The sequence below is a fragment of the Pithys albifrons genome, chromosome 10 (genome assembly GCF_047495875.1).
Source record: "Pithys albifrons albifrons isolate INPA30051 chromosome 10, PitAlb_v1, whole genome shotgun sequence".
In the NCBI taxonomy this organism is placed as follows: Eukaryota; Metazoa; Chordata; class Aves; order Passeriformes; family Thamnophilidae; genus Pithys; species Pithys albifrons.
The window spans coordinates 11,159,909-11,173,043 of NC_092467.1; the positions used below are offsets into that span (position 1 = coordinate 11,159,909).

Consider the following 13,135-nt stretch of genomic DNA (forward strand, 5'->3'; position numbering starts at 1 on the left):
TTCATGAGAAATCACTGAGGAAAAAAATTTAGAAACAAGAGAGAACAGAATATACTGTCGAAGCCATGATATGCAAAGCCACTTCTACGCATTTCTTTAATTTAGCTCCTAGCTAATCATTTTCCATCTGCCATCCCATAATCTTTAAGAAGTAAAAGATGGAGGGCCTCAAATGAGCCATAATGTATTTTCCTCCTGTTGGCAAAATGAGATCCCCAGCTCTTCCCTCTCATAGAAAGGAAAGAGAGGAAGGGAAATATATTTACAGTTCACAGATGAAAAATTTAACTTCTTCCATTGTGAAAATTAAAGATGTAAAAGTAAACACACAAAACCTTATTTTCTCCTGAAATTGCTGGGGTTTGGGTTTGTGGTTTTTTTTTTTTCATACTATTCACTTCCTTTTACCATTCTTTCTGAGTGAAGGAAAGGGAAGACATGAGTGTTACTCATGAATTTGACAGCACTTCATGTACAATCAATTCATTCCTTTTTGCAATTCCTGATTCACAAAGCAGCATTATGGTATCGTTCTTGTGCATTAGTTTGGAAGGGAAAAGAGAAGACTGCAGACACGGCTTGTTCCTTGCCTATGGCTCCAGGAGTGACATGTTTCCCAATAAGTGAAGCTGAGCAGAAAATAAAACTGAAGTGGTATTACAGGTGAGCCCTCAACAAGGAGTACCACTGACATACTGTGCCCACACCAGGCACCTACAGGCACTTTTATAGATAATCGGAGGTATCTACGTAACAAAGTAGGCGTGGGTGTATAGAAAAAGCCATTCAATTACTCAGTATTTTCATACCACAAAGGGGTTTTTTTGTATTTTTAACAGGTTTAAATGAAACTTTGGAAGTTAGTCATCAATTTTTATCCCTAACACTTCATAGATTAGGTTACTAATGTGTCTCCTCTGATATTCATTTATCCTCTAATTAACTATGCTTCTTTATCTGTTCAATAATTGCAGTTTCCTCATATTTCTTCATTTCACCTCTGTAGAATCTTGGTAATTTGTTTATTCTAATTTTGGCATTCACTTATTCCCTAACTCCATTATCTCTTCCTCTCTCACAAAAACACAGAGCACCATAAACATATATCTTTATGTCCATTTTCCTGATCATCTCCAGATGCCTCCTTCCCTTCCTCCTTTATTTTATGACCTACCTCCATGGAGGAAGAGCTATCCTCCTGTAAAATAAGGGAGTTCTGCAAATGTTTCTTGCCTCTGAAAGGAGAGCTCCCAGGAAAATAATTTTTATTAACATTTCCTCCCCCAGAGTAACTCCATTGCATGTTCTTCTGCTATACACTAATTAAGAAGCAGTAGGGAACTTCCTTGCGAATACGTGACAGACAACGTACTCTGAGCAGGAGCAGAGATAACTACTGACTACGTTACAGCTCATCTTGTCACTGGTGAATTTTGGAGAAAAAAAAAGAGTGATAAAGCAGCAGCAACTGTGAAAAGAGGAAATTTGGCCATACCAGCAACACCAGGAGAGCTGATATTACACTCACGCCACACTTCAGCAACTCCACCTTTTCTGCTTCACAAGACCACGAAATCACTTCAGTGGTACTTTTTGCAGAGGGTGAGACAGTACTGCTCAAGAGAATATGGACTCTCTCAGTTCTCATACAGCCCAGCCACAAAGGACTCAGTACTTAATGACTTCTCTTACATCGCATGTGCCCTCAGCAGCACTCACACTGGCTCTACACAGCATTTTGTTTTGTCAGTCTCTACCAAACTTCCAAAGGTTCTATGAATTGGAAAAAGAAATAACTTTTGCCCCAGGTTACCTCAATCTCTGAGATTTCATATTCCTAAAAGTGCTAGTAAGTGAGAAGTTACATTTTGAAATTAATTTGTAGATCTTTCTCTCTTATGTGCTTTTCTTTTACAGTGTGGATTTTTGGAGGTTTAGGATTACTTTTTCTTTTATAAAACCCAGTGGTAGAGTTCTTAATATTTTACAGAGGTGGCAAGTAATAGCAATCTGCAACTTTTTATTGCTTCCCCCCACACCCTTCCCGATTAAAAGAAAAAGCATTTTAACACAATTTCTTTTAACAAATTCTTTCAACAATTATTTAAGCTAATATTATTCTGTGGCAATGGGAAAACTATTCTAAACTTCAAGACAGAGTTTTCCAGATCCACCTTTTATTCCATACTGACATCCTGCAGCTTCATTGCTAGAAGTATGCTCCCTATGGGATCTTAACGGCACCTACAACACACACCTCTGCCCAGTTATCTTAGTCTGCTTACATCTGAACTATTAAAAAAATATTAAAAGCTACTCCTCATTTACTTCTAGACCAAATGGTCTAATTGAGGTTATATTCAAAAATTAATTCTAATTATGCTTCTGGAAGTAAAGTAACATCAGAACATCCATTCTACCTTGCAAGTTAATGATAATTTCCCATCCATTTCTTGATTTTAGGACCTAAATTTAGCTCTTGAACATGTCCAAGTCACATGAATTTGAGATACAAATCAATTCTTAAATCTATAGTACTTTTAGTTACAGAAACAGTACAATGGATCTGCCATATACTTCACAGTTTCATTTCTAGAAGGTGACTGCAGTACAATGCACAATTAAAATAAATTAGATGCTACAGTTCATTTAATCAGAACTGGGAACCTCACCCTGGCATAAGGCAATGTGAGGATGTCACTAAGTTGTATGACGTTTCCCAATGCCACTATTTTCTCCAACATGGAAGTCATGTATGAAGCCAATTGTTTTGCTGTCTTGGATCCTTAGATTGCACCAGAGTTTGCTCCATAAATAGCCAGCTTTGATTTCAGAAACAGAAAAACACAAAAGAGGAGCTTTGCTGTTTTTCCAGGCTCTACACTAACATACACTGTGCTCCAACCACATCCCAGTGACTGGAGATGCAAAAGGAGAGAGGCGATTCACAAAGTCGATGTGTTCAGAACTAAGAGGTGTTTTGCTTTCTCTAGAAGTTAGTATCATATTCTCCGGGGAGCCTCTGTGTCCTCCCAGTGCCTGAGCAACCACAGATAGTGTGACCGGAACAAGACTAATGAGGCAATGAGCACAAAACCACCGCGCAGTCCAACTCACTGTAGCAACTGAATGAAACCGCAGAAAACTCTGCATGTAAGCAACAGTAGAAATGATTGCACAAATATGTGCTTGTGTGTAAACTTATGTTCAATGTTCCTTCACTAAAAAAACCCACAGAAGTCCAAAAAAACCCAAAAAAACCCCTGTATCCTTTACTGACAATATCTGTCTGTTTTTGTAGCGCTCACCAAAGAAACCTACAGCCAGCACAAAGCAGAACTTGTAACCACAATGCTCTCAGACACATCAGGCTTGTATTACCTGAAACAAATACTGGTCAAAGTGGAGATAACGTTTAGACATTTGCTTTAAAGTGTAGCATCCTTTCCACCTGCCATTGTAGACTGCAGAAGATACAATCTAGTTAGCATATTACTGACAGGATGATGAGAAAGCTCCTGTCAGACACTGGCCAGCCGGGTGTTTGAGACGGAACACACAGCCCCAGCTGACTAGTTAGGGAAAGACTGGTGAGGTACAATTACAGAGGCATATGACAAGCTTTCATGCTTGAGTGACTTGAGAACCGATGACATGGCTTTAAACAGCAATCCTTCCTACCTCCGGTCACAAAACAGCAATAAGTCAACTGATGCACTGTTGTAAAATCATGATTTATTCCTTTGCTTTGAATACATAAGAGTGTGGTATGATGTTCTGGTAGAGTACCACAGCAGGTGCACTTGGGGCCGAAGCATCTAGGGCCCGCCTCCAGCATGCATAAAATCAATGCTGTGGTTCAGCCTTCCTGGAAAAGGCAACCCCAGCACTTTAATAATTTATAGAAAAACTGAATTAAAAAATTATTTGTACTGGAACTCCTACAGCTCCATGCAATTAATAAGAATACATGCAGATGCAGTGACATGCGAGAAAACAGTGCTGTGCAAAAACACACAGCATGACATTTAGGAAAGGTCTTCCTTTTACTGCTAAAGTGAAATAACTAACCAACCACCTGTGTGAACAGATCAACCCCTTTGTTTCATTCATCCTTTCACTTAATCCAAAACCATATAATTTGTTTCTCTTTTATAGTTTATTGTTCAAAAGACAGAAATGGTAATTTTTGCTACAAACAGATCTTACAGACCATAATCCTCAGGCTATAGCTGAATCCATCTCACTCTAACGCTAAGCCTGAAGCAAGCTGTGAGGTTGGTGATAATCACATTATTAAGGTGGTTGGAAAGTCAAGCTAATAAAAGAATCAACAGTTAGGGCAAATAATGACCCAGAAGCTACAACAGAATAGAGTAGTGAGAAGTTTCCACTTATATCATTGTAGTAATTGGAAAGGATAGCAGATAAATATCTCCACCAAAGGAGTTTTTGAAGGGGATAAAACCACAGAAAATCAATTTAAAGGAAGATGCAAAGAATACCCAACAACCACAAAAATCTGAAGATGCACATAAAACAAAACCTGCTTGGCTAAAATGAAATATAAGCTGAAACACATCCTCAAGATAAGGCAGTACTCACTTTTTTTTTTAATTAAAAATCACTACTCAACACAGCTTAAAATAGGCAGCCTTCTTTTCTCTTTCCTTTTTTTCCTCCAAAGGAAACTTTTAAATATAGCATCCTTTTTCTGCCACTTTTCCATAACAGGACTGATCCTTTACTTGAGTATAATGAAAGTATATTGGGGCAGAAAAACTAGACAAAGAATTTCTGTACATAAGTAAGTGCAGTATTCCACTCCTGGCCCCCACAAGAAGGGTGAGGAGAAAGTAAGCAAGGCCTTGAAATATGCCTTTTGTTATCAGTCACTGCCCTGAGATAGTGAACCGAAACAGAGCTGATAACTTGAAGGTGACATCACAATCTGGTCTTGATGAACTGACATAAACACTTGATATTCACTTAACCTCTAAGATAAGGTACAACTCCCTTAACAGAAAGTTGTACTTGATAGCATTATTTTTGAACAAACATCTTTTCAAGTATCAAGCTGTAATTTAGGAATATTAAAGCATGACCTTTGCAACACAAAGGACCAGCCTGCTGCGTTTTGTATGGAATAGTAAACCAGCACAAAACTCACAAAGGCTTATGTCCAGATACATTCCATTTGCTAATTGTATTACATTAAGCAAACCACAATATAAAGAAGAAATATCTTCTGCCAAACCCACATTAAATCATTCCTGGCAATTCAATTAAATTCCTATAAGCAATACCCACTTTTAAATTATACTGCTTTGTAAAGGGCCATGCATCAGTCCTGTTCTGCTCTTGAAAGAGATGACCAGGTAACTGAACTGAAGCTCTTGATAAGCCAGCTCTACATTTTTGCTTTATCAGAACTCACTAGTCCAAGTGAAAATTAACCCAATCCTGTATCAAAAGTTGATCCAACATGATGTGGCAGCAATTTTGTTTAGCTATGACTTAAATAATGCTAATAGACTTAAAAAATAACCAGAAGAAAGTGAAACAGATCTCTTTTTATATTTGATATGCAATCTATTTACATGCACAGACTGGGGACACACTCCAGGACACTCAAGTCCCACTACAAACATCTGGAAAGTGATATAAACTGTTTTCAAGTAAGGACACCAGAAAGCTGACTATAAATTAATTAAAAGCTTTGGAATAAACAGCTGAACTGTAAATGAAGTGTAAGTTTCTCAAAACCAGAGTATTTTTATCTGTTGTTCTGTAATGACTTCCAAAGAGCCTGGAATCTGAACATATAAATATGGTGGTGTAGATCAGTGCAGACTAATTCTGATACTCATCTTCTCTTGTCATACCCTAGCACTAGAGACCAGCTGAGATGTTCAGACTAACAAAAACAAGTCTTATATGGATCCAAATGTAGGCTGAGAGACCGATTCTAGACCATGTCAAGCAGACAGATATGTGCCCACCTGCAGAATGAATCTTCCACAGGCACAGAGGTGCCATCATGACTGCCACCATGACTGCCACCTCCTCTCTAGCAAAAGAGACTTGACTGGGGCATCATTGGAGATGAGTTTTTTTAATGGTGTATTCCTTTTCTCTTTTTACCTTGTTTTTTTTTTTCTTAAATACGGCAAGCTGTGTTCCAGACTGGCAAACTGGAAAAAAAAAATCTGACTCCACAGTTTTGCTACATCATGTGAGCTTCTACTAAGACAGATTCTATGAAAGGGGTTTTCTCTTCAAACTCTATTTGCCCATTCAGGCAGTCTTATTACTGTGTTGTAATGCCCAACCCTTCCCCTAGCCATTTTGGGAAGGGGAGGAGAGAAAACCACTATAACAGAATACAACAATTTCTTTGGTGGTTAAAAGACTAGTAATTCGAAGACTGCCTAAATTCACTCACTAATTATTTTTCTGGATTTCAGTTGTTCATGTGGTCTCTGCTTATGTGATCCCATGTGTGCTTTACTCCAATCACCATGGCCTGACTCAGCTCCGCGTCCTGCCGACCACTGGTAAAGTGCTGCCTTTGTGCATTCCCTGACAGCAATGGTGAAACCTGTCAGACTTTTATGACAATTCTGAATCTTCTCTATCTTCAATTACTTTTGACTCAAAAAAATGTAAAGGCATTTTATCCACTACTCAGAATCCAAAAATTCTCATCCTTACATACACACTTATCCATTGGAAATCAGCACCTGCAAATCTTTGAAAAGAGTAATTTTTAGTACTGAGTCAAACCTTGTAATAGTGTGTTCATTTATATGGGAGTACAAATAGCAGCATTCAGAAATATAAAGTGCACTTTCCACCACAGAAAACATATTAAACAAAATGTTTTAGGCAGTATTGTTGAAAATAAGGTAATTGTGCTTAATAGGCTAAAGATTGTGCATTAAGAATTATACTCTATGATTAAAATTGGTTATAAAGTGATAGCCTTACACTGATGCAAAAGAGGGTATTTTAAAAGTCTATAGATTCTGTGAAAACAAAATAACGTGTGAATATTTAGGTATACTTTCAAAATAAAACACATTATTATTTTATTAAGCAGTCTAAACAGGTATAAGGGGAGGAAAAAACCATTTTAATGTGGGCAGCAGCCTAAAATCTATAATTAAAAAAACTGCTATTTTGAGTTGTACGCTCTTGACAGTTTGAAGAGCTGCTCCAAATCACAGATATTACAGCGTGCACTCTCAAACCACTCTAACAAAGATGAATCTACCTATTACCAGGTTAGGATAGCAGCTACTATTATGGACCCTTGATTTCTTTCAAGTAGCTCCAATGGAATAAGCCACAAGTGAATAATAAAGATCTTATAATAGCCCTTAAGAATTCTTTTTAGGTTAGAAGGCACAGAAATGAACTCAGAAGAGTTAAAGAACTCTCATCTCCTGATAAGAAAAATAATTAACCTGACTTAATGTATCTGAGTAGGTCTTATATAAATCAGACTTTTGTACTTCAAGAGCCAGACTAAAACCATATATTAGAAGAGTATGTAGATATTGTCTTATAAGCACACATGGAACATATCTAAAACCACAAAGGTCTGCAGGTCATTTTGTGAAATGTTCAATATATCCTACTTAAAAGGAGATGTGTGAAGTACTTACAGTGCTTAGTTTGCTCGAGGTAATAATGATTCGCCTCTCATGCAACATACTGGCATAAAGTTGCAGCATGTTGTTCACATCCACAGCAACAAAATATTCAGTGAGGTTTCTCTGTTTAAATAAATAAAATATTTAAAATATAGCAACAGTAGTAGCTAAGTGGAACATTTTATACATTCCTTGTGAAAATTTTTGTCCAATTAAGAGGTGGGGGAAAAAAACGCAACCTAAAAACTATGAAACAAATCCCTTTGAATTAAAATTTTTATGCTTTAAAAATAATTAATTGGGTTTTAAAGCCAAAGAAAACCTAACATTGATGTAAATTATTACTATTTTGCTCACTTCATTATGCTCATGACTAAGATGTGCCCTTTTGTTTTTTCAAATCTGAAAAAATACGAAATTGGTATAATATAAAGCATCAGATGCTTTTAAGGTGACCATTGCTTCCGACCCAGGAACTGATCTTCCGCCCCTGTGGCAACTGTTCTGCCACAGCTGCAGTAATGAAACTGCTACTTTGCCAGGTTCTCCCAAAGTCAACATATTTTATTCCATTTCAAGTACTGCAAAATTACTTCTTGAAAAACATCAAGCTTGAACTCTGTGCGCCAGGACACCAAACATCCAGAAATGTTGGCAGGTATTGGGTCCTTTCTGCAGCCACCCTTTTCACCCTGATAAGAACCGCTCTGTTGGGTTTAATCAACAGCAAAGTCACCAGCATCTCCCATTTACAGTTCAGACAACAGAAAAATGGGAGAAAAGGCGAAAAAGATGGAAGAGATCTCTCTGTACCAGCTGAACTTAACAGCATTTCTGCAGGGCACAGTGCCAGAGACATACAAGTTCTGCATAAGCCAAAACAGCTACCAGCAAAAATTCTAAGGGAACGAGCGTATTTTTGTAAACACTAGAGAATATGTATGAAAATACACTAATACACCACCCAATATGCAAAATATTTAATTGCATATATTCATTATTATATCTGCAAGCAGAACTCTTATTCATCTCTTCTCGAGGGCAGCAACATTACTGAACATTCATGTAGCAGGTCTACCAAGGACAGGCCCCAGCCCAAGGATAGACATCAAGAGTGTAATTGTAGACTAAGAGTCAGTTCTGGTTGTGTTCAACACACGGCAGCAAGATGATGCAGACCTGAAAAAACAGCCAGGGCAAGCCAAGCAGTAAAAACTTCAGAGTGGGACGACTTTCTTTTTGGATATATTGCAATATTAAATCTAAAAAAGGTACTGAAAAGATAAAAGATCCAATGGACAACCCAGTTTCATGTAGAGTCAGAAATGCATTAATAATTTGGACACATGAAGTATTAGAGTTATTTTTGGTCCATGCTGCATAGAATTTTTGAAGAGATAAAAACCAGAGCATTAAGGCTACAGACATTCCATTTAGGAAAAAGAAAATCTGGTCTTCCACATGCTGCTTGGAAATGGCTGTCCGAGGCTGATGCACCATGAGAGTTTGAGTCCAATTTGCCTTAAATACTCTCTAACACTGCAATTGATAGTGATGTGCTGATTTTGTGTTGCAAAAGCTGTGGGGAAAAAAAGCAGTTCACAACCTTGTACAGGTCAATTTTTTTTTGGAAGACAGTCACAGTTATTTCTCTGACACATCTGAGAAGTTACTGCCCCTGAAATATGTGAACCTTACAAAAAGAAATTAACAAATTAATTGTATTGCTACTTTACTGTAATTACCTCATCTCTTCACTCCCCACATGTTTTAACTCTCCATTAATACCATACTATTTTGATTTATACTGGAAGGATGAGACTTTTATTAATGGAGTAAAAAGTAACTATTGAAAGGGACTTTGAAATTGTTTTACCTTTCTCCTACAGAACCAGAAAAATAAAAACCACAGTGGCACCACCGCAAGATCCTCTATCAGCCAGAGGTCCAGACAGATGCTTCCCCACATTTTCTTCAAGTGGAACACATAACACACCTTCTAACTTCCAAACTCATATTCTATTAGAATCCCAAATAACAAGCTAAAACAAGAGATTTCTTAAAAATAAAGGAATTAAACACATAAGGTGAAACAGATGAAAACTGACATTTAAAAACTAAGCCCTGTCCTGCACATCCAGCAACTCTCCCATGTTTTCTGGGTTGCAAGATGGGCTGTACCATCTCCTTGGAATCCTTCCCACCACCACAGGTGTACCCTCAGGCCTCCTCCCCACTGACAGCACCCTCCCACTCCTCTCCAGCCAGAGATTCCCTGGCTCTGTGTCCTTCCCTCGCTCATCCCACTCTGCATTCTGGGATGCATAGCCTCCCCCTCAGCCAGGGAGGGGAGGTGGGAGCAGGCAATGGAGACACCTCACTGGCTGTGAACATTCTGAGGCCCAAACACCCCATCCTCGGCCAGGAATGAGCTCTGTGGTGCTGCATCATCTTGTGCTGTGGGGAACCCCAATGTCCAAATTTCCAGAAGGAAGTGGTTATTCAAAGCACAAAAATGCACACCTATCTATCCATATTCAAGTCCCGGTTTAAAGGCAACAGTGGGAAACAGAAAGCTTCCAAGCTCTTTTATTGGATGCAATCCTGCTAAACAGGGCACACAGAACACGCTCCCAGATTCCACATTTGCAATCTACGCCACAATCTACACACCATCAAGAATTCAGCATCTAAAGAATGCAAATCTTCATAAATAAAACAAACAAACAAACTCAAAACAACAAAAAAATGAAATCTCCCCCCAGATTCTTGGTTAGTATCCAAGTGTAAGCAGGTCCATCATGTTTTCACAGAGCCTCAAACAATAATGCCTTCCTGCACAAAAATTTACTGCATATCTTGATAGCTGAATTCACAGCTTAGCAATGCAGTCTTTAAAGGACAAGTATTCAAATAATATAAGGTGCAGAAGTAGAATATATTTCATATAAATAATCCTAATAAATGCAAAGAATCCAAGTAATTATGAACAAAGGGTGGATATAGCAGTGGTCAAAAATGCCCTGTTACTGCTGCAAAACAGGTTAATGAATGCAACAGCTAAAGGTTGCAATAACAGACATCAATCATATTCTAAAAACAGTCTTGGGGAAAAACATCTCATCTTGATAAATGCAGAAGTTCAGCCCAGCCCAGAATGAGGTTAAATAAGAAATGGAATACTTACGCTTTCAGGGATTGTTGGCAATCCAGTTAAATCAGGAGTAATGAAATACGAGTGCTGATCCGTGGGAAAAAAATAGTTGATAATTTAAGCACACAGAAAAACAGATTTCTTCTCTTAAAAGCCAACATTTAGGATTTCCAACCCCATCTTTGTTTAAGCAAAGAGCCATTTTCCCAATGACATTCTTATCACTACTAGACAAAGCATTAAGCAGATCACGACATGGAATGACAAGCTCTGGTTCAGCACAGCACACAAACTAAGGGAACAAAATGCTGGGCTGCCATTTCAAAATAACACTGAAACTAAGCCAGCTTTAAATGTTGTCATAAGCCTGAGAATAGCATTGATTAACTTAAGCATTGAATTAAAAATTGCAAAAAACCAACAATGTTTAGAGGACAAGATGTAAATCATTCACAAGAACAAAGTAATTAGAACACAAATATTATTACTAGACATATATTCTCTTCTCTTTCCAAACATCTTTGAATCAAAAATGTGTTAACAGAAATGAAGGGTCTGAAGCTTGAGATTCTGCAACCACTTATGAAATATATTAGCAATTTTATGCATCTTTGTTAGAGGCCATCTAGGATGTAAATATAAAATGCATTAAACTGAAAACAGATGTATTTTAAATTACTCTTATTAATCCAATGCTCTTAATAGTTATCAGAAATAGATTTAGATTAGTAATTTTAAGGCATTTTTGCATGTTAGTCTAAATCTTGGAAGGAGAAAAAAACTCAGTGCATACGAAATAAATATGATAACTATTGACTTTTTAGCTTTTATCTGTTTTTAACAGAATTTTGACATTTTCATTAGAATTTGTTTTCCTAGTATATTTTTAAATGATAATTAAAAACATAAAGACAAAGTCAATAAGACATTAAATGTGTCTTGCATTCAAGAAAAAAATTATTAATACCATTAAGCCTGTGTAAGAGACTTATTAAAACAGCTTGATACATTTAATAGAAAATGTTCCCCATAAATGAGGTCATTTGGCAATAGTTAAAATTTAAGGCAAAAATTGGCTTAAAAATGGCATCCCATAAACATCGAACCACTTGCACAATAAATATCAGAGGTTATTGTTTTGCATAAACAGAAGGAAAAAAAGTTGAGATTTTTTTCTCCGGTCAAGAACAGGAAAATATTCAGATAGAATGTCTATATTCTTCAGAAGTATAGTGAGAACAGAAAATTATTTCCTATATGTAATAAGGTCACAGAATATTTATCAAAAGATTTCTGAGTAATGAAGTTAATAACTCAGAGAAATAATTATTTATAATTAGCAAAGTAATAGAATTTCACTCATTAAACAGAAAAGGAAGCCAGTACTATCAGAAGCAAGAGCCATTACTGCAGTCATTAAGAGTCATAAAGCAGCAAAAATAATGTGGTATGGAGTCCTTGCACATCTTTGTGAACTTCCTTTGGAAGATGTACGGCCTTGGAAGAGATCCTAAATTAATAGTTGCTGGCCTGCATAAAGTTTTCTCAAAAAGGACACCAGAAAATGCAAGTTTTGTTCATCAATTCAAGGGTCTGATTTTCATTGCAGTGTTTACGAGGGGATTATGACAGGCACACACATAGCTCGGAAGTTTGATTTGAACAGAAAAGGTACATTAAAATTAGACTGCTCTTTTAGGTTAAAGACAGCAGCAGAATTTCCCAAAGGACAGGTATAAATAAGTCTGAAATCAAGAGAGAGATCCTATAGCAAGTAATTATTTCTTTAATTACGATAGGCTTTAGATAGTCAGTGCCTTTTTAACTCACCGATACAAGACAAGGCTGTTTTTTCAAAACTTGCTCACTTGCAAAAATCATCTCTTGGTTCTTATGTAAGATGAGAGAAAGATCGAACAATTGACTTTTTAGTTTTCCAACAAAAAAAGGCCTGAGCTGGCTCTAATGCTTGTAAAATTCCATGTTTAAAATACTGGCTAAAAATAAGTTTTATTCTTTTTATTTCTCCCACATTTGAATTCAGACTTAGCTAGCTTTTCTGACAAAACAAAACAAAGGAAAAACCAAACCAGACAGAAAAAACCAAACCAAACCATCAAAACAAAAAAATCACCTTTGCTAGCCCTCTATGGGTAAAATAAAAGTGATCCAAATTATATATAAACTCCGGTTTCATAGATTATATTTGATTATATCTGCATCATTTCATAGATGCAGATTATTTGTTATTCAGCTGCAGACTATTTGTTACTAAGACCAATAGGTGAGAGCAGAACTTAGTTCCTAATGGGACCAAAGCATT

At 37.0% G+C, this 13,135-nt stretch overlaps 1 protein-coding gene across 3 annotated transcripts in view; it reads right to left on the reverse strand.

Moving 5' to 3' along the window:
- The window catches only part of DENND1B (DENN domain containing 1B), a 153,258-nt gene that overhangs the window by 64,466 nt on the left and 75,657 nt on the right, over window positions 1-13,135 (reverse strand). For 2 of the 3 annotated variants that reach the window (XM_071564690.1, XM_071564693.1), the window contains 3 exons: window positions 12,643-12,702; window positions 10,846-10,899; window positions 7,671-7,781 (listed from right to left, as the gene is read on the reverse strand). In XM_071564690.1, coding sequence (XP_071420791.1) covers window positions 7,671-7,781; window positions 10,846-10,899; window positions 12,643-12,702 — 225 coding nt within the window. The remainder of the gene's footprint in view (window positions 1-7,670; window positions 7,782-10,845; window positions 10,900-12,642; window positions 12,703-13,135) is intronic. The other variant, XM_071564691.1, reaches the window with a different exon arrangement.